General features: G+C 36.3%; 1 protein-coding gene across 1 annotated transcript in view; it reads left to right on the plus strand.

The window, feature by feature from the left end:
• The window catches only part of TOX3 (TOX high mobility group box family member 3), a 109,523-nt gene that overhangs the window by 74,788 nt on the left and 13,144 nt on the right, over positions 1-21,591 (plus strand). The window contains exons 2-3 of the mRNA XM_030797186.1: positions 4,231-4,296; positions 8,630-8,884. Of these exons, the coding sequence (XP_030653046.1) occupies positions 4,231-4,296; positions 8,630-8,884 (321 nt within the window). The remainder of the gene's footprint in view (positions 1-4,230; positions 4,297-8,629; positions 8,885-21,591) is intronic.

A 21,591-nucleotide genomic window follows, 5' to 3' on the forward strand; every position in this document is an offset into this window, starting at 1 on the left:
CCAAATGCCCCTGATTTGCAGTGACCCTTTCTGTGTCTTTAAAACAGTTGGAATTGGCTGATTTCTTTAATAAGTGTTTGTATATGACCTTTAGAACAATTAACTACTTCGCCTGATATTCATTTAGTTTATTTGGAATATTTTGTTTTGACTCTTGAAATTGCATAGAAGGCCCCATATATGGTTGAGTAGGGGATCTTTGAGGGAACATCAGTGGCAGGTTATAATCTAGAAAGTTGAGAAATAGACCAAGTTAAGGTGACTTAGAATGAATAATTAAAAATTCTTATTTAGTTGATTCATATTAATAAAACAAACACATTTTACCAGGGTGTAAAATTAGGATATTAGCTTTCCTAAGATAGATTCAGGGAAAATAAAATAATATTGTCAATAAAGGGCTTAGAACAAGCCTTCCCAAACTGTGTTTTCACAGGGTATTGCAGGGGAAACAGAAGGAAGTGATCCACAGCTTGTTGTCTGTTTGTTTCCTGTCCCTCCCTTAAAGAAAAATGTAAGCTTCATCTAAGTAGAAAACTTGTCATCTTTTCCATCATATTGCCTCCAGTGCCTAGCACAGCCCTTTGCACATAATAGGCACATAAATATTTGCTGGATGAAGGAACTGTGGGACTTCTCAGAGGCTTTAACTTTATAGCAAGCATTGTGACTCATCAAAGGGAAGTCAGCCTTTCCCAAACTTACTGGACCATGGAACCATTTCTTGAGGAGCATTTTACTAGACTTGAGTACCTCTGGGAAATTCTAACTTTGAGTAAAATAGATAAAAAAGTAAAACTGAATTGATCACTGAGTGAAATATTCAAGCTTTTGCGTATACCGGAATGTAAATGATAGAGATCATGAGGTAGGGAGGAGGCTAGACTTCCATGGTTGAATCTATAACCTTGGGCAAGTTACTTGAGCCCTAGAAGCCTCAGTCTACTGATCCATAAAATAGGGGTGATAATTATCTTACTGGGTGTTGGGAAAATAGATAATGATTAGTCCCAGTTTGGAAAACTAAATGAAATAAAGCAATGTAGAGGGTGTCACTGGGCTAAATACTTATTACTATTATCTTTTAAAAAGTAAGTGAAAATGACTCCAGTTAGGATGGGCGATTAGGAGGCATTGAAGTTTATGTGTGATCAACCTTTCTCCCTCTCTCCCTTCAACAAATACTAGAGTGCTTATAATATTCCAGGCATTGTTAGTTCTGGGAGAGATGTCAGTGAACACAGTTAAGGCCCCTTCCCCATGGACCTACGGGGTTTTGTACTATCATGTGTTTACTGATGTCACTGCCTCTTAGAACATAAAGTAAATTTAATTGTACACAATTCACTTAAAGTTAATTGTTCTGAGGTCATTATATTAGAGACCTGCCCCAAAGGAGCACTTTTTCTCTCAGAATCAGATCTGTTCTTACACCAAATGACTAAAGCAGGATTCATAGGTCACATTTTAAAATAAAACAAATAAGATCAAGCTAGCATTACTAGGTAAGGTAATCAAATGAAAATGCCACCCTTTCGTTCTGATTAGTTTAACCACCATGGTAGGGTGGCAAGATTTACCAAATAAAAATACACAGCACCCAATTAAATTTGAATCTCAGATAAAGAATAGTTCTTTTAATATAAGTATACCCCAAATAATGCGTGGGATATACTTATGCTAAAGCAAATTTGCTGTTTATTTGATAAATTTAACTGGGTGTCCTGTATATTATCTAACTACCTTGCCACACTGAACTAGGGTCCCAGGTACCTGTGCAGGAGAAAGACAATTGCCTGCAACAAGTCAATATTTAAAGCCCCCTTTGTAGAGGGGCTGTTTTACCCAATACAGAATAGAAACCTTTACTTCTATTTGAAATGATTTATAACTGTTCCCGCCTGATCGGCAAGTGTTTCCAAATTAAAAGCCATTAATTAAGGCCTTCTGTAGATACAAAAGATATGCAAGAAGTGCTTTGTAATGCTAGCTCAGTACTTCAGGTGAGAGCGTTTCAAATTACCTGGACCACTGGAGCCACCTGCTTGACTAAACACCGCGTGGCCTGCTCCGCTCATCAGTGTGCGCTGCGGTGCCAGCGTTGTTACTGATTTTTCTCATTTCTCCAGGGCAAATACTAATTAATGGATACAATTCACAGCTGATTAGCTGTAGTTTCTTCAGTAATTACATTCGCATACTAACTGTTCAGAAGAGGATTTCTAACCCAGTTCTTATTTCACTCTAAGCTTAATTTGTTTTTTGAATTGTTTAGGCCTTTAGTTTAATAGCCATTTTATTTTTCTTTGTTGTTTTAGGTGCTATTAGATAATAAGTTAGTTTAATCTTAAAAAAAATACTCTGTGATAATGAGCTGTTTGCTTTAAATGGATTTCTAATTCCCCAACAAAACCTACATTTAAATAACGTTGAAGTTGTGGTGTAGGCTGTTAGGCAGTTTGGGGGGCCAGGACTGGTGCACGGAATACTCATCTCGAGCCCAGGTTCTTATAAATATCCAAAAGGAACATTTGCATGGAGACCTGAGATTTTAACTCTAGCATCATTCATTCATCAAAAATTTCATGATAGAAAATAAAATACTTAAAATACTTTTTCTTGCATGTATTTAACATTGTAGAAAAACAAGGGAAAATATGTGTGTGAGTGTGTGTGTGCCCATGTGCAGCCATGCACATGTTTCTGATATCACATGCCTTCAGAGAAACCAAATAAAGGTCTTTCTTAAGCGCCAGTTCATCTTTCAGAAATCCTTATAAAGATATTTACCTAAATGAAGCTGAGTGCTCAGTGAGAGCTTTTCGGATGGCTCATTGTATGTGCATTTAGATATGTTGGCTGTTGTGGGATACTCTGGAACCATTAGCGTCTTTCGTATAAATGCTGCTTAGTTCTTGGATCCCTGACATGATAAAGTATAGCATGTCAATCCTGCTTCTGGGTGCAAGTCCTTCAGAGTCAGGGATTGAGAACCCCCCAGAAATAAGTGTTAGTTTATTGAGGAAGAGGATTATATGAGTCTTCCATATCTGTGTATCTCTCTCCGTATTCTATTTATTCTCGATATTTATCTGTGTATCTATCTATGTAACTACCCGTTTATCTCCATCCATCCATCTCTCGCTCTCCTTGGGAAAATTGTATTTTTAAATAATTACTAGCTTTATTTATATTAGAGAATAGATATATACATTTCACCCTTTGGAGACCAAACCTATGTTTTATTTGATGCATTCAAGGAAGGAAATAATACACTTTATAAAAAGGACATTCTTTTACCAGTTAAAAATCATGAAAATAATATAGCTCTAGATTATTATACTCACAGAGCCTTTCCATATTGCCAGACTGATAACAATGTTTAAAGCAACAAAATGTGCCGATTTAGACCATTTGAACCTGAAAATACATTTCTGCCAAAATCCAAGTTTTACATTTTGATAACAGGTCCCTAGAAGTAAAGAGCTTAAGTCTGAAATGCTGATATGGTCTTATTTGTGATGATATGAATGGCCCATTGTGTTAGGGAATGAAATAAAAATTGCTGTGTTCATGAGATCCCGCTTATTTTTAAACCTCTTTGCACTTAATGTTACATTGAGAGATTAAATATCACTGTTTTCAGCAGCTCTGATGGATATAGATATCGCTTTAAGCTCTGTTTGGAGATTTTAAAAATATTCTTTAGTCTTATAATTTATTTATATTCATGCCACACCCCATTCACTAGAAAATAGAATTTGAGTCCTGGGAATTGAATTTTATTCCCTTTAATTCACATTTTAACCTACCCACACTTGTGACATCTGTTCTTGAAAACTAAGCTATAAAATCCTTATGTGCTTTTAAAATGTGTCAAGGTGATTTTCTTGGAAACTCTTTTCCCTCTCACCTCTCACAAATGCCAGGTCAATAAGCAACACACACTGGTGACCAGTTGGCTTAATGTTTGTAATCCTCTCCCTTCACAGTTAGTCTTGATGAGAAACAAAACTATTTTATAGAATTATTGAGTTAGCTTAACTCTGTGCTTTATTTTCTGAGGGAACCAGTTGACAGTATAGCATAGTGCCTTGAAACCTTTGTCATGTTTTGCATTTGGGCTGATAAAACTCTCTTTTATTTAGCAACACCAGCATTCTTTCCAAATCACAGCCAGAATGCTTTATTATGCCGCATATTAATGTAAAACTATCTGTTTTCTTTCAGTTTGGAAATAATAATAACTATATGAATATGGCTGAGGCGAACAATGCGTTCTTCACTGGCAGTGAGGTAGGTGACTGTCTTAATGTGTTTGTTCCTGTTTTTTGTGTTATTGAGATAATTTAATAGGCTTGAAGGGAAAAACAAAGTATCAAATTTATCTCTCTCTTATGTGGCACAAGGTAACGACTTTGGAGGAGAAATGAGAAAAGCTTATTGGAAAAGAAAACCTGATAAGTATTTTATCACTTGTCTGTAGACTGTTACTAATGTTAGTAACTTCATACAAATCTTTTGATTAAAAAATAATGCAAACATAAAGTAAATATATAAGAATATATGTTAAAACACACACACACATATACAGTGTTGGTATCTAAGCAGATAAGTGGTTATTTTTTTAGAAACCAGGCTAGAAGTGACTTTTAATGGAAAATAGTTTAACTTCACCTATACCTAGGGATAATTGTCATTAAGTTGTCATGGTTTGGGAAACTATGCGACAGAAGAGTATTATAGTTTCTTGGGGCTTGGGGTGATGTGAAATGAGTGTTGTAATTTGTTGCTAGATCTCCATAGCCCAGTACAGTGCCTGGCAGTAGTAGGTGCTCAATAAATATTTATAGAATGAATGAATGAGTGGCTGGCATGCTCCAAAACTTGGTCGCAGCTGGGGAAACTGGGTGATGGAATCTAAATTCAGCACCTCATTGTCTCTGGGTCTGTCTTCAGTTTACGGGTGCAGATGAAACAAGCATCGTCTTCTTGCTGCTGTTTTTACTGCATTTCCTATTATTGATTTTGGGCTGCTGTTTGGTCTCATTGGCCTGCCCTCCAGAAAAACCTCAATCTTGATTAGATAAAACATGGTTTCCCCAAAATGGTAGACTGTGTGAGATTTAAGGTTTTAGAACAAGAACAAACAGAAGTGAAATTGGCCCAAATGGAACATTTCCTCTTGCGGTTCATGTAATATAAAGTCCTCATTTTCCAGATACATTCAAATACAGGAAACTGAACTAGCTTGACCCCAGAGAATGAAAATAATAATGGCTTCATAAATGATCTTGGTAAAGGGAGGCAAGTGTTATGAAAGAAATTAACTTTGAGAAATTATTAGAATAAATGGGGAATCAAGAATTAAGGGTATTCCTGGATTAATCATTTTTATAGTGACCATCATCTCTCTAACCAAGAAGACAGCTTAGATAAGGGAATATTGTTTGGCACTGGCTGCTGTGTTGTTTGTGATAATGAACACAAACCCCATCTGTAAGGACAACATGATGTTTCATTCTGTAGGATTTTTTTCCCTACATTTGAATCAAACATTGATGAAAGCTCTACTGCCAGCAGCTGTTCAGAGACAATTTAATTCCAGCTGTGATAATTCACCGTGTCAGACATTGGCTGTTATATGTTGATACAACAGTTCTCCAGATTTGCATTTTTATCAAAAGGAACAAATGTTTTGAACATTTCAGTACAGATGGTATTTAACCATGAACATACTACTTTAACATGTTCAAGGTAAACATTGAAAAGTCAGTATCTGTAAAAAATAATCACATAAACTCTAAATGATTAATCTGATATTGGTCAGACGGCACAGTTACCAAAGTCAGTGTGTCTTTTTGTTATTTTTGCCATATATGGTTTTTTTTTTAATAATCTCAGATATCCAGCATTTTGGATTCCTTTTTTCTCTAAGGAAAGCTTAATTTTAATATATTACCTGCCTTTAAAGGTAGTTTAACATTTTAACATTTTCTTGGTTATTTCATTGATTATATTAGGTTAGGATATTGTAATATGCTAAATTGAAATTAATTTGCCATTAAAAAAATTATACCATAGGGACATATTGCATATGACATCTCTATCTGTTCCTTAACAAAAATAAAAACCTTCCTAATTGTGACTGCTTAGCATAGACATGTTTTATGTTAGTTTTGGAAGTAATCTTATGTAATGATTTCTCTGTACATCTTTTCTTGAACAAAAAATAAAGCCCAAGTAAATGTTAATGCTACATTATAGCACGTGCCTAATTTCCCAGACACTCCATTAAAAGTAAATTTACTTGCTTTTTTAACATTTTAATGAGTGTAAACTAATTCAGGAAGTCTTTAGGTTTGCATGCTGTAAAGTCTAAATTGTGCCTGAAACCAATTCCCTTCACATGGATATTGTCCTGTAGATAACACTACAGGGACTAGGATACTCTGAGTTTGAAATTCACACATTTGCTTTATGTTTTCTGTCTGTGTCATGATTACCCTGACCATTTTTAAAGTACTTTAAATATTTATTGAAATAATATTTCAAGTGTTAATTACAGTGGTAATGAAAACAGCCAAATGCCACATATCAAGAATGAGTGTTTATCCGTATTGTTAATGTGATATGTTAGATTTCATTAAGCAGTAATGGGGTAGCAAATGAGTCACAAATTACAGTTGCATCTGTTACTAGACCACATTAGTGCCAAAATAACGGCAAATGCAACCATAGGGTTATGTTCATTAGCCAACCACGTTTGTGGCCAATTCATCCCTTTGTGTTTGGGAACTAGGGGTTCCACAGTTAGAAACTGACAGCTTTTGGGGTCATTATTAGAATGCATGTGTCAGAAAATCCAATATTTTAGTCTAGCATTCAAATGTATTATTTTGCTACGATGTTTTGCATATATTGAGCCTGCTAAGAACCTCAAGATGTTCAGTTGTCCCACCATAGACTGCCATAGCCTGTGACCTCTTTTTTTCTGGTGAGATACAAATAACATTTGGCAGGTTCTATATGTAAGAAATGTTTTTTGTTGCTTTTTTTTCTTGAGTTTTTCTTTTCTCTCAAGTGGTCATTACGTTATATCATGATTGATAGCTTGAAGAATGATGATTTTCAGCACTTAATTAGTCCTCTTAACTGATAATAGCAGACTCAAATTATCTTGCACCAGTTCATTCTTTCAAATACTATTAATAATAAATGAACTGTAAGTTTGACCCTCTGAGCTAGGAATAAAAAATATGAGTAGTTCCCCAAACCCTTCACTTGACCAAAAAAAAAAAAAAAAAAAAAAAAAAAAAAAGAAACAAAAAAAGAAACCAAAAAAAAAAACCTAGACCTTGCCACTCTCCCAGAACCTCTCACCAAAAAAATCCCCCGGAAAATGGTTAGTGTGGTTGGGTGGAGCAAGCCTGATTTATATCACGAGGCCCTATTTTAAAACACTGCCTTTAAGAATCTCAGTATTGGCTGGGTACGGTGGCTCATTCCTGTAATCCCAGCACTTGGGAGGCTGAGGTGGGTGGATCACAAGGTCAGGAGATCGAGACCATCCTGGCTAACATGGTGAAACCCTGTCTCTACTAAAAAATTCAAAAATTAGCTGGGTATGGTGGTGGGCACCTGTAGTCCCAGCTACTCGGGAGGCTGAGGCAGGACAATGGCGTGAACCCAGGAGGCGGAGCTTGCAGTGAGCCAAGATGGCGCCACTGCCCTCCAGCCTGGGCGACAGAGCGAGACTCTATCCCCACCCCCCCCCCCCAAAAAAAAAAAGAATCTCAGTATCAGTGAAGAAAAACAACGCATTAAGACTTAGGTCTTGAGATATAGTACTTGTGTAGGTAAGCGAACAGCATCAAATCTAGTTAGTATTTCTATATCAATATAGCTGTATGCTCTCTAGATCATCTTTAAAAAGTAGAAGACTGGTAGAAAATGTTCAGATAAATACATATTAAAATGTTCATGTAAAAGAAAATAACCCTCTTTATAGTTTAAATAAAAGCGCTGGCATCTTTTAATATGAGCTATGATAATCCTTATATAAAACATTGTATTACACACAGTAACAATTTCCATAGAAGTAGTCATTGCACTTGGGAATATACCAATGAGGAAATTAAAAAAGCAAACCACAAATTTAATATTACTTGTTTTATATGTTGTGGCAGAAAGTAAATATATGTAATGTTCAGTTCTGGATTAATGTGTGTGTGTGTGTATGTGTGCCACAAAATCATCAGCATTTTATAAAGCATGTGGATAGTGTCAGCAGTTTGAGCTGTTTCACTAACATATCAATAAAGTAGCAATTTGTTATATACTCCAACTAACAACAAAGACAGATGTTGCTAATTAAGTAGGCATTAAAAAACTGTTAATACTGATACTCCATTAAAACCATATGATAATGAGACTTAAATCTTTAATCAGAATGATCAGCAAAACTTTATATATGGAAATCTGTGTTTAAGATGTTTTCATTTGAGAAATAAATATTTGGCCTAGATATGTATGTAGTGTTTTCATGCAATGTCTTTCTCTTTCCCTCCCAGGAGGAATAAGATATAGGAACAGAATAAGAATATATCTGTATTTTGTTTCCTTTTAGCAGACATTCCATACACCAAGCCTTGGGGACGAGGAATTCGAAATTCCACCAATCACGCCTCCTCCAGAGTCAGACCCTGCCCTAGGCATGCCGGATGTACTGCTACCCTTTCAAGCCCTCAGTGATCCATTACCTTCCCAGGGAAGTGAATTCACACCCCAGTTTCCCCCTCAAAGCCTGGACCTCCCTTCCATTACAATCTCAAGAAATCTCGTGGAACAAGATGGCGTGCTTCATAGCAGTGGGTTGCATATGGTAGGCACCACATTTATTACTGAAATTATTTTTTATCATTTGCACAAATCATAGTAAAGATCTGAGAGTCCATGTTCTGAAACGTGCTCTTGCCTGTTCCTAGAGGATTGATCCTAGTGCTATTTACATGCAGGTACTGGATCGCTGCCTGGTATTGAACAAAAGGGTATTGGGTTGGTTGACAGTAACCAAAAAGAAGATGATCCAAAAAGATTCTGCTGATTTAAAGTGATTTTTTCAAAAGTCTAATTGATTGGTTTGGAAGTAGCCAATCTTCCCTTGCTGTTGGTTTAACACAAAGGTGTGCTTGAGTTGAAAGTTTGCCCAGGCAAGATTTTAGAAATGGAAGTCCTTATCAGGTGCCTAGGTCTTTTGAGTTTTTAGTATTATAATGCTTACGATACATGATTTACTCTTACTGCAAATGAAATACCAAACTGAGATACCAAAAAAGGGAAAAAGTATAATTGCTTATAACCAGCAGAGAAAAATATAGAACAAGCGATTGTGTGAAATACACCTAATTGTGTTATTTATTGTCATAAACATCGATTAAGGCACTCCAGGGAGCCAAGATAACTAATGCAATAATTTTGGTTCTATTTTTCTTAGTGTGCAATTATAGTCAGCAATCACTAGAGTAAATCTGCTTAAGTATTTTAAACTCTTCTGCTGGGATTTTTCTTTTTTTTCCATCATAGCATATAATGCATTTGTGTCTATCTAGGTGAGGTACTAAGTAGACATTTTTAAAACAAGATTAATAGTTTACAGAGCTTTTTTTAAAAAAAAAACCCCTGTTAAAATGAAACAGATGTGTTGGTATAACAAAAAACAAATCCTCTTGCTTGTTTACATATTTCTCTGCACATTAGGACCATGCCAGTGATGTTTATTGGCTTCATTGTTAATTCCCCAGATAACAACGTATGATTGCAAAATATGTAGTGGATTAGTAGTGCAAAGATTCAATGTGCTCTCTGAAATATAAGATTACTTTCCCAAATAGGATTGCAGCAACATAATTTTCTTTGCCTGTGATCTTTTGTGTTTGAGCTGAACATCGGGGTTTTTATTTTTTACTTTATTTTTTTTTTGTCAGAAAAGAATTCAGTGAACAGTCGGGAAATAGCCATTAAGTATTCATAAGCGTTACTCGACATCAAAATAATTGTTTCCAGGGGACTTTCTTATATTTTTGTACCTTTGACACTGGAATGGAGGGTTCTATTCTCTGTTTCTCTACAGCCAGGCTTGCAATGTTTTGCTTAGAAAAGAATAAAAGTAAAATGGGTGTGTTTAGTCACCAAGGGAGTTTGCCAGGATTCACCGTCATTCATAGATGCTCAGCAAGGCTCATTTGAGTTGCAGAAATAGTTAAATGTATGTTAAAATGTGTACTTTATTAAATTGGTAAATATTTATTAATAATATACGAATCTGCCTTTAAATTAAACATCTGATGAATTACCTTGCCTTAAAGCTGTAAAACTGTTATTGCTGCCATAAAAAAGTGTAAAGGAGGCATTTTGACTATGAAATTTCATTTCATGGTCAATTGAATTTACTATATTGGAAAGAACTAAAGATGGAATCATAAAATAATTATGATATTCACATACACTTAAAGAACAATGCTTTCACAGACTGGCGTTGGGAAAGAGGACTCAATTTTTAATGCTTCTTTGGTAATGTATGGCTAATCACTAAAGCAGTTGAATTATTTCATTGACTTTTAAAAGTATAGGTACTTTGGCTAAGTGCAGGCTGTTGTCATGGTATTTACATGGACCTCATCACATTTATTGGTGCCTTTTTGAAGTTTTGCTGAACCTGAGTGATATTTATTTTGGCTTCAAACAAACTAATCTTGTTGAAAATTCTAGTAGAATTTCACCTTGAAGAAATGTCATGGGATTTTAAATCACAAATGTTGGAAAAAATAAAATGTACTAGGACAGAATTATGATGAATACAATGTGTCGTTGGCTTTGTTCTATGTACTACCTGACATGTTCACCTATAAACTTGAATTCAGAATCGCCAGAGGCATGGTTGAAAATTGGTTATGTCAGGGTTCTTCTATATCTCCCTCCGGGTACTGAGTTGGCTGGCTACATCATAACACTCCACAGAAGCCTCCTCAGAGATTTCCCTTAGGAAAGTCACCAGAAAAATAATAAATAATACTTTATACACCATGCATTCAGCTTCCCAGTGTGTGTTGGATATTTCATACCTTATGCAAGTAAGAAGTTTTATTATCCAAATGAATATGGCTGTCTGTTAAGGATTGCTATGGTGAATTAAGACTATCATATAAGAAGAAAAGCCAGCTTGTTGATGTTGTATTGAACCAGCTTTTCTTCAGAGCTTCATCGGTTTTCCTTTAGAAAGAGTGACAGTTTGTCACATTACTGATTAGCTGCATTATTGTTGGCAACAAGCACAACATGTTTATCTTCGTTAAATTTATGCCATTATATTTAAAAACAGAAGGCAGGAACAAAAAAGGGGGATTAAAAAGAGTCCAGTGATTAGCATTCACATTTCAAAATATGCAAATAATGCCCCAGTATTCAAAAGCGAATTGCTGAAAAATTGAATGTCGATGCATTTGTGACTTCAAAGAACAACCTTGATTTGCTTGTCGTAAATACGTGTATTTTAAAACAGGAGGTGGTTGGCAAGTCAAAATCAACAGTATATTTTCGTTAAAAATTTGTTACCTCTAAGTGTTATTGTCAGTTCAGATGATCATCTGGAAATTGTTTTAATCCACAAAAGATTGCAATTCTAAAAATCTTCAATGTGCGTTCCAAAGGGTTGTGTGTTTTTTTTTTAACACCTCTCTATAATCTGCCCAGCCTGCTGAGTAGCATTGACATCAGTAGTACATCAATTTCAGAAAGTGGATTATTTTTACTAGACAGCTATTGTGACATATTGGGTCAGTCATAAATGAAAGATATTCATGCAAGCATGCAATACTTGTAATGAAGTCTCACTCTGACCTTCTGTATGATTGATTCTGTAATTTAGTTTTCTCAGGCAGTGCCTGAAATGAAATGAAATCATGTTGAACAAGTTTTGAATACCCACAGTGCACCAGGAGAAGAAAAATCTGCAGCCCTAGAGGCTTGAGAGAGAGCAGATGAACGATTTATCTCTATGCTATTATAGCCTTTGCCAGCATTCAACATTTCTTTTTTTTTTTCTTATTTGGCTTAAGTACTTAATTCTGCAGGTAGCTGTAAATGGGAAAATAAAATGCTGTTCAGATTTAAAATGACAGGACAGGAGTATGTGCAGGGGACTGATAAAATATCTTGAATAGAACTGACCTTTCATGTAGCTGAAAGTTACTGGGGGATTCATCCTCATAATTACCATATAGATTATTTTTATTTCTTTCCTGCAATGAAACATTTCAGAGAGCAGTAGTGCTGATTGAATGAAAATTGAACTTGTTAACATTCTTTTCAGCTTAGCCTGTTGTACATAACAGAAGGTTAGCTTTGATGAATTTCAAAATTCTCTTTGATATCTAAGAAACAGACAGTAAAATAATTGTCTCTGGTCTGATATTTTGTATGCCCCCCAAAAGAGAATTTATAAAACACACTGATAATTCACATACTTTTCTTCATATATTATATTTCCATGTTTACAGGACTGACATTTTCTGTTTGATATTACCTTGGATTTAATTGTGATCACACATATTTATAGAAAATGCTATATTGGTGCTCTAGCAATATCAAATGGAGTATTAGAAAATTGAAAAAGATGGAAGTAAGGAAAGTATTTGAGTATGGTAGTATTTGTACCTGTTAAAGGGAAGAGAAAAAGAGAGGAAAAGGTCCTATAGGAGACACTTATGCAGAGAAGAAAACTATGAGCTTTTAAAATATTCGTAAGACTCAAGTCATAATCCAGACAGATATCATTGTTGATAGAAAAATGGCAATTTATCAGAATATTACATCTAAAATTACCAGGCTTATTTTATAAGTTTTTATACCATCATTTGGCATGGCTTTCATTTTGAAATTGAATTATTATATTTGTTTTTAAGAAAATGACTTTCATGTCATTTTTATACTTAAAAAAATCTTACGTTAAGAAAAATAGCAGACTTTCAATTAATACATTGTTTTTAGCAATGTTGCTTAATGTGTTACAGATAAAGCGGTTATTTCATGGGTCATTAAGGTGTTTAATGCATGGAACGTTCTATTAAAGCAAGCCCTGATTATCGTTATGAATATGCATTCATTGCCATTGTCAATAGAGGTTGGGGAGCTGAAGTCCACAGGATGATGACTATTTAGCCATGGGGGGACAAGCAATTTCTCATACAAATTGAATGCTTACAAATTTATCATACAGATTGAATAACTTTGGTCAAGTTATGGTCAAAAACTATTTTATTATAAATTAACAATATAAAACTCACAACTTACCTAGGCAAAAATACACATTGAATGGAATAAGACCTATCTGCGTGACGTCTAAATTATAAAACTGAAACCATATATTAACCTTCAATGAATATTTACTGAGCACCTACTAAGTGCTGTATATTGTTTGTTGCCTTTTTTTAAATTTTACATATTTTTTAGAGAGAGGATCTCACTCTGTCACTCAGGCTGAGGTACAGTGGTATGATCATAGCTCATTGCAGTCTCGAACTCCTGTGTTCAAGCGATCCTCAGCTTCCCGAGTAGCTGGGACTACAAGTGTGTGCCACCACGTCCAGCTAGTTTTTAAAATTTTTATAGAGACAGGGCCTTGCTGTCAGTTGCCCAGGCTGGTCTTGAATTCCTGGCTTCCAGCTGTTCTCCTGTCTTGGCCTCCCAAAGTGCTGTGATTAGAGGCATGAGCCACTGCACCTGGCCTGTTTTTAATCATTAGAGCTTGATTATACTGTTTGTGAAATTGTTTTGTGTTTCTTTTTTTTTTTTTTGACTACCAGTGTCCCCTCAATGAATTACAGAGATTCAATCTGACTGCTGCCTGAAAGAAGCTTATTGTCAAAAGCCAACTTTAATTTAGCTGTTACTATACCTTGATAATTGTCTGCCAAAAATATCCAGGCCACAGACACTTTTACAAGCTGCCTTCTTTGTAGAGCCTTGTACCACACTGAGCTTAAAATAAATATTCTTTATTCTTGGCCTGTGCATACTACTGACTCTGAACAGATAAGAATTGTCTTTAGGGCTGAGTTAACTTGAGGGTCATCTGTCAAAGTAGGACTGTGTTCCAAACTTCTACTAAACCTAATTAGCCCTTGTGCAGTGTGATACATGATTATTGTTTGGTTTATAACGTTTAAAGGAAAGTGTTATGAGAAGGCTGGCTGTGGTTTATTTCCCTGTATCTTCTTTTTAACATAGGTCATCTACAGTTAAGTGTTGTAGTGCTTAGTGATGGTTTAGAGACAGCAAAAACACCCTTTTACAGCACTTAGATTCCCACATAAGACTGACACGATGGCTCAAATATTTTTTGGAGAGGTGAGAGTTACTCCGTATACCATTACCCCTGTTCCTTTTATTCACAGCCCTTGTCGTCCTTTGCAATGCTTTCCTTTGCTTGCTTCCCATCTGTCTCCTCCCTACCAGAATAGAAGCTCCAGGAAGGCAAGTGCTCCTTGGGTCTGTTTGGTGTCATCCCTGGGCCTGGAATATACTTGACTTTCAATAAATATTTCATTTCTTCAATGTATAAATGAATAAAAGGACAATGAAAGGATATTTACTTGTCATTAAGAGCATACTTAGACTGCTAAGTTAAAATGGAGGGGAGGGGGCTTGAAGTATCAACAGCTGTAAAAGTGGAATTGCTCTTTAAAATTTTAATTTAGGACTGAATAAAATAAGCATGGAGCTGTCCCTTTGGTAAAACAAAGTCAGTTACAGGGTACATGAGTAAACTACCATTAAGTGTTCATAATAAACTCTTGAAAATTTTATTTTGCCAAGAAACTATTAATTAACTTTAGGGAACACTGTTTTTTACAAAACTTTCATGGGTAGGTATGTCTGATTACAACCCTAAGAGTAGTTATTAAGTAAAAATGATCTATTTCAGTGCAGATATTTTGATGAATATAAAGGTGGTGGTATGCAGGTCTGTAATTATCATTGGTATGCATTTGGCATGACTGTGTCAGGGTCCATTGGAGTTACAAAAGTAGTAGCTATGCATAACTATTTGATCGTTGTTAATTTGGAAATAAAATTTTAACATTGCTATAAGACATAACTAAATAATCGAACATAAAATTACTGGCCTGCATTTCCTATTTGCAGTTAACTCCGATATTTATGAATACAAAGTAATTTTTATTGCTGATAATTGTTTAATTACTTCATTTCTCAAGAAATATTGATTAAAAACTGGCACAGTGAAAATATATTTAGTCACACTCTAATATATTTGGGTTAGTTGCTTCTTAATTGGATGTTATGCTCTATTTTGAAAACCTAATATTGGATCGTTATGGAGAATATTTATGTGTAAGTATAGATAGAAGATGCATTAAACACATTTGCATATTAGAATTTAAAAATTTTTTAATGATGAAATCAACCCAAGTGTAAATGCCATTGTAATAAGTATAAACAGATAATATAGAATAATAATGTATAATATTTGCAATAAAATGTCAATGTGAAAGCTTATATCTTAGATTTGCAAAAAGAAACAAAACAAAGCAAGACCATAGTATATATAACTATGTACTACTAAGTGTGCAGCACAAAGATAAATGTAGCACTGCTCCAGGCCTGAAAAAATGAGTGAGAAGGATTTAAATATGTAGAGTTTTCTCATGTAAGGAAATTAGAGCAAGTTTTATCCATTCTCTTCTCATATCCTGCTACCCTAAGACATATCTTCATATGAAGTACAAACATGATATTATAACATAGTGACTTACACGGTAAGGAAGTTTTTCACCTTTCATTTCTCTTTTAATCTTGATTAAGTCCAGGAAAAAGACTCAGTTTGGGGCTAATTAAGTCTTTCACACCTTTCTTTTAGCCTTCTTAAGTTAAAGAAAGCAGAACTCAGGCCCAGAGCCTCAGGCAGGCCCCGGTATCCACGCTGACTATAACGGTATTATTTTCTTTTCCTGGTGTTTATTTGGCATTCCATTGGCCATGAGTGATTTTAATTTTTCATTTATGTTAGTGATCTAAAGTTTCCTTACTAATATAACATTATTCAGATTTTAACCATTCACTCAAATAATTAATGTTCAACAATAGGCTGGGTTTCAGGCAATTTAAGAAAATGAGGGATTGCTACCCAAAATATCCATTCATTGGATTTTTCCTGTTTAAAAAAGACAAAGAGGCTCTTTCATCAGGTGGAGAGAGAGGCAAGCCTCTGCCAGGCACTCCCCTACCCCCACCAAGACATACAGAAACCAGAAGGCTTTGTTGAACACCACAGGCATGAATCATACAGGCCAATAGATAGAAGGCAGTGCCCCTCCTATTAGTGAGAACATTTTATGAGATCCATGGCCCACCCATTCTGAGTGACCTTCTGCGACTGCAAATATTAATCTTTGGGTATTCTTCGAAACACAGATTGAGGTGGCAGGCCATACATTTATATTTAAACGAAATAGAAATGTCCGCAATTGATTTAGATGGGTTGGTTGCCCATGAGGTATGGTCAGTTAATATTTATTGCAATGAATAGTCCCACTAGATATACACCATGCTTTAAACTTTCAATGGGAGCCTTCTACACTGTGAATATAATCCAGACTTCCTAACCCAGACAATAAACCTTGTCACTTTATGGCCATGACTTGCCGTTTCAGCCTCATAGCCAGCTGTGCTCTTCCTGGCCCAGTCACTCTGGACTGTCATTTCCTTATCGGTGGTATGTTTGCCCATGCCCCAGGTTTAGGTACATGTTCATATCTGTCTGGGATGCCCTGGCTTGGTTGGCTTCTGCTTCCCTTTATACCTCAGCATAGTAGGTCACCTCTTTGGGGAGGCATCCCATGATTTCCCCACCTTTCACAATGAGGCCAGTCTCTCCAAGCCTATTGCATTTCACCCTTTACCTTGCCTACCCTGCACCCAGCTTTCCTGTCCACCTTTTCATTTCTCAAGCATGTCAAGATCTCTCCCACTTCAGACCTTGCACATGATGTTCCCTCTGCATGAGACATGCTTTTCCCTTCACTTCACAGTTGGCTTCTCCTCATCCTTCAGCATCAGCTCAAATGCTATCTTTTTTGAGAGGTCTTTCCTATTGACCCAGTCAAATGTAGCCATACTTCCCCAATAACTCTTTTTTGTATAACCTATTTATTTTCTTCCCAATATTTATCACAGTTGGAGTCTTGTTTATGTGGATGCTTTCTATTTTTAGGAACAGAACATAAGCTTTGAACATTCACTACCTGACTCCCCCAAGAAAATGATTTTTATGATATTTGTCTTAATACAGTAGTTTGCAAATGAAGGGGATTTTGACATTTGCTAATGTCTGGATACATTTTGGTTGTCACAACCCAGTAGGAGAGGGGCGGCTACTGGTATCTAGTGGGTAGAGGCCAGAGATGCTGCTAAATATTCTATAACGCACAGAATGCCCCGCCCCCAACAAAGGATCATCCAGACCCAAATGTTAGTACCACTCAGGTTGAGACACTCTTATCTAATATCGCCAATTAGAAGACAAAACGAGACAAGGAAGAGAGAATGAGTTTTTCCCAAATACTGAAAAATTTAGGAAACTATATAAAGGAACATTACATATAAAATGTAATTGTGAAAGGAGTGGAAAAGCTACCAGCATTCAACTCTTATTTTTGGTTATGATAGTGGGCAATCTCTTAGAACCCAATAGCTGCTTTGCCTTTAAATGATCACTGGTAAATCTTTCAGGACTTAATTTTTGTAAGTGAGAAGTAATATTAACAAAAGCACATTAAATTTCTCTGGGCTATATTCATGGTTATACATTTCCTTATTGTGTCATTACTACTGGGAAAAATTGTGAGCAATTTTGGTGGGAGTATATAAAAATTATTCTGGCCTACATTTTGTTGTAGTAAATTTGTTCATCCATTCAAGATTTCATTTAATGTGTAAAATAATCACATGATAATTTCCTGGTTCTCAAAGATATAAGGTTTGATATATTGCCTTCTCTGGCCTGATACAGAGTAGGTGCTCAATAAATACTTTTAAACTGAGCTGACATCTTTCTCTTTTTATGTGGTAGTCCTAAGATCAAGGGTAACATCTTTTAAAGGTTACTTTTATGGAAAACGATTGGAGCTGTTGAGGATCCTCAAGTTCCCCAAGGCAGTTGTTAATAATTGGTGGCCCTGGCCGGGCGCGGTGGCTCACGCTTGTAATCCCAGCACTTTGGGAGGCCGAGGCGGGCGGATCACGATGTTAGGAGATCGAGACCACGGTGAAACCCCGTCTCTACTAAAAAATACAAAAAATTAGCCGGGCCTGGTGGCGGGCGCCTGTAGTCCCAGCTACTCAGAGAGGCTAAGGCAGGAGAATGACGTGAACCCAGGAGGCGGAGCTTGCAGTGAGCCGAGATTGCACCAGTGCACTCCAGCCTGGGCGACAGAGCGAGACTCCGTCGCAAAAAAAAAAAAAAAATTGGTGGCCCTAAAGGAGCTTGAATTTCCAAAGAGACACTTTAGCCATTAATCGTCCTACATTATAATCTTCACTCATAGGAAGTGATTATCGGATAACTGTGAACCATGGTGAGTGGTAGCACATTTTGATGCGTGAATTACGTGGGTCAGAGGTTACTTTAAAAATAGGCTAGAGGCCCTTGGTATCTTGTCCAGCGGGAGATGGCATCTTTTTGGATCTGAAGACTATGTGGATGACTCTACGTTTTGGCAGGGCCTTGGCCCCACCACCAGTACTCTTCAGGAATGGTTTCCATACTGTCATCCTGCAAAAGAACCTTGTTTTTGTTTTTTTTTTTTTTTTGTAGTGAAATATTATGAGGAACCTCAATTTATAAAACAAATGGAAATGGAGTTGATTTTGTTAAAGGGGGATGATGGCAGCGGAAATCCCAGAGTCTCATTCATCTCTCTCTGCCAGGACACATCTCTACCATGAAGATACCATGGCTCTCTAGGGCCCAGGTTTTCTGTCACACCTTCACTAGCTAGCTTGGGGGCCTGGGGAATCACTCTTATCTGTCTAAGAATGAGTATAGGACTAGTATCTAATGCAGAAAGCAATCCAGAGGATTAAATTAGAAAGTGCGTATTAAGCTTAGCACAAATGCTGGCACATAGTAATAAACACACAGTAAAACTTCCTTTTTAGTACAGTGAACCTTGGCTGTCTATCAAAGGAGCTCCCCAGCAGCAAGATCCATAATAAAGGCATAAATTGCAGATGGAATTCAGGAAGGGCTGACGAAGCCAAGGAGACATGCTTCTTGGCCTTGTGTTTGGCCATGAGAGCCATCTGAAAAATGCTCTAGGTGTGGGGTGAGTCAATTGAGCACCTATACGTGCAGATTTTCACAAGCGTTGGAGCAAAGAGAGCAAAGTGACTCTCTGCTAATGAGAAAACTGCATAAATCAGATGATCACATTTCATGGCCATACCAGTTAACTAATTTAGTATTATACAGTCAGAATTAAAATACTTCATTTAAATGTGCCCTGGAATTTGCCTGTAGATACTTTAAAACATCTAGATTTAAATAAGATGGAAAGATTTTTAAAAAGCATTCTGGGCCGGGTGTGGTGCCTCATGCCTATAATCCCAGTACTTTGGGAGGCCGAGGCTGGCAGATCACTTGAGGTCAGGAGTTCAAGACAAGCCTGACCAACATGGTGAAACCCTGTCTCTACTAAAAATACAAAAATTAGCTGGGTGTGGTGGTGCGCACCTGTAATTTCAGCTACTCAGGAGGCTAAGGCAGGAGAATCACTTGAACCTGGGAGGTGGAGGTTGCAGTGAGCTGAGATGGTACCATTGCACTCCAGCCTGGGCAACAGAGCGAGACTCCATCAAAAAAAAAAAAAAAAAAAAGCATTCTGAAAGACATATATGAAGAAGAAAATTTAGAATAAGCTAGATGGCATAATTACCAGTAGTTTGGGGGTGGAAGTTATGTCAGTGAGCAGTGGTTACACTTCAAGAGAACATGGAAGACTGAACAGATAGCTCAGATTTTCTAGGAGAAATGAGCAAATGTGGTAGAATTCCAATAAAAAAGATAATTAGGATGAACAGATAACATAAAATCCACACAATCTGCAGAAAGACACCTGCAAGTAGAACGTAATATTGTAGGAACAACGAAGGAGAACATTGCCGGTGATATAAGGGAGTGTGGTGTTCTGATACTTGTGACACTTTCCTCCAGGATTTCACAGTGATTATTTGGAAATTATTAAGAAATGGGAAATGTATGTATTTAATATTCTAACACTTGTTGACGGACTCTTTTAACCACTTGCATTATCTTCTTTTTTTTCTGATTAAAGTGTTTTAGTTTTTGTTTACTTTTGTATTGTGGTCACAGCTTATCAAAACGGCATATACATGTACGTAAAAAAAGTTGAAACTCTCCCCTCCTTGCCCCTCCCATTCTACCCCTTATAATGTAACCATTGTTAACGTTAGGATACACTTTTTTTTTTTTCTCAAAGAAAACAAGGCTGTCCTGTAGAGTTATTTTTTAACTTGCCTTTTATGTACTGTATGTTGGGTAGGTTAGTGGCTCTCAACTGGGAGTAGTTTTGCCCCGTCTGGGGCAAAGTCTGGAGACATTTTTCATTGTCATGACTGGTAGAGGGAGGGACGTTGTTAGGATCTAGTGGGAAGAGGCTGGGGATGCATCTGAGTACCTACAATATGCAGGACAAGCCCCCTCAATATGCAGGACAAGCCCCTACAATAAAAATTATCTGGTCCAAAATGTCAAGAGAGCTGAAATTGAGAAACTCTGCCCTAGGTCAATGCACATAAATCTAATTCATTATTTTTAAAAGCTTCATAACACTTTGACGTATGGGTAGACCATAATTTATTCAACTGGTTTTCTTTGATAGATCTTATTGAGTGGCATTTATATATTTAATATGAAGAAACCAAATGCTCCAATTTAGTTATTTACAATTCATCCTGCTTCTTTAAAGAGCAAAAATAAACCTTATCAGAAGGACTCAAAAAAGGAACAGTTAAGAATTCATAGGCTTGTGTATAAAATTAGATTCTGGGTCACTGTGAGTCAAGAGAATTTGGTTTCAGCAAAATCACAGACTCACTCCAAATGACATGTCTTAAAGTAAGTCATTTGAAAAACATGTCTTCATTTTTTATTCTTTGGAATTAAAAAAAATAGAGAATAAGCAGTAACAACTATAAGGCCTTTCTGTATGACTACCAACAACAGAGAAAGCTGCATTTGAAGTAACTGCAATAAGTTTCAGAAAAAGCTATTTCTGATGATCTCTACCATCTTTTTATAGGTATTTATGAAAAAATTCATTAGTACATTAAATCATGATGGATTGAACAAAAGAAAACAAAGTAGGTTTAAGTGAAAAAAGTGATATCCAATCCAAAAGACATTGAATGACTTCCAGATGCCGCTGACAATGTAATTCAGAATCGGAATGACCGTCTGGTTAACCACAGAGGATTTCACAGAAAGGGTGCCCT

Source organism: Nomascus leucogenys, chromosome 2 (assembly GCF_006542625.1).
Source record: "Nomascus leucogenys isolate Asia chromosome 2, Asia_NLE_v1, whole genome shotgun sequence".
NCBI classification, from domain to species: domain Eukaryota; kingdom Metazoa; phylum Chordata; class Mammalia; order Primates; family Hylobatidae; genus Nomascus; species Nomascus leucogenys.